The sequence below is a fragment of the Bos javanicus genome, chromosome 15, assembly GCF_032452875.1.
Source record: "Bos javanicus breed banteng chromosome 15, ARS-OSU_banteng_1.0, whole genome shotgun sequence".
Lineage (NCBI taxonomy): Eukaryota > Metazoa > Chordata > Mammalia > Artiodactyla > Bovidae > Bos > Bos javanicus.
The window spans coordinates 51,187,321-51,188,265 of record NC_083882.1 but is presented as its reverse complement, the minus strand read 5'-3'; the positions used below and the strand labels follow the sequence as shown (position 1 = coordinate 51,188,265).

General features: G+C 44.4%; 1 protein-coding gene across 1 annotated transcript; it reads right to left on the bottom strand.

Moving 5' to 3' along the window:
* Positions 1-945, bottom strand: LOC133261037 (olfactory receptor 52B4-like). The gene has a single exon (XM_061439626.1). The coding sequence runs from the start codon at positions 943-945 to the stop codon at positions 1-3; it is 945 nt and encodes a 314-aa protein (XP_061295610.1).

The window sequence follows — 945 nt, the reverse complement described above, 5'->3', positions numbered from 1 at the left end:
TCATATCTTTTTTTGACACAAAACCTGAGATACCTGGTCCCAGATCTGTTTAGTTTTGATCCCATAAATGATGGGATTCAGCATAGTAGGAGCCAGAATGCAAACATTGGCCAGTAAGATATGGACATGGGGTAAGATATGATGTGCAAATCGAGGAGTGAAAGCTGAGAAGATCCCAGGTCCATAAAAGAGTATGATGACACAGACATGGGAGCCACATGTATTGAGAGTTTTGTGGCGAGCATCTCGAGAAGGGATGCGGAAGACAGCACGGAGAATAAGCATATATGATACAAATATTAGCACAACATCTAAGGTCACTGTTGACAACAGGACAAAAAATCCATACCAGAAGTTTACTCGTATGTCATCACAGGAAAATTTGGCCACGGCGATGTGCTCACAAACAGTGGTTGGAAAAATGTTACTTTTACAAAAAGTTAGCCTTTTCAGAAGAAATATTATTGGGAAAATTGTACCATAACTTCTCAAAAAGATAATCACACCGATTTTCCCTATCAGTGTTTGTGTAAGAATAGTGGTGTATCTCAGTGGGTAGCATATGGCAATGTAGCGGTCAAATGCCATCACCAGCAAGATGCCTGACTCTGAGATGAAGGTGGAATGGATAAAGAAGAGTTGAGTGATGCAGCGATCCAGGGAGATCTCCCTCGCATTGAACCAGAAGATGGCCAAAGCCTGAGGGACTGTGCATGTGGAGAGGACAAGGTCTGCTCCAGACAGCATGCAGAGGAAGAGGTACATAGGTTCGTGGAGGCTGCGCTTGGTGAGGATAATGAAGATGAGCAGGCTGTTCCCAAGCAGGGCGATGACATAGGAGATGAAGAAGGGGATGGAGATCCACACATGCTGGTCCTCAAGGCCAGGGATGCCCACAAAGTAGAAGACTGTGTGGCTAACACCAGTATGGTTAAAGACAGTCAT

Excerpts from the sequence above, each read along its gene's own strand:
- LOC133261037 (XM_061439626.1), bottom strand. The coding sequence starts at position 945 with ATGACTGTCTTTAACCATACTGGTGTTAGCCACACAGTCTTCTACTTT.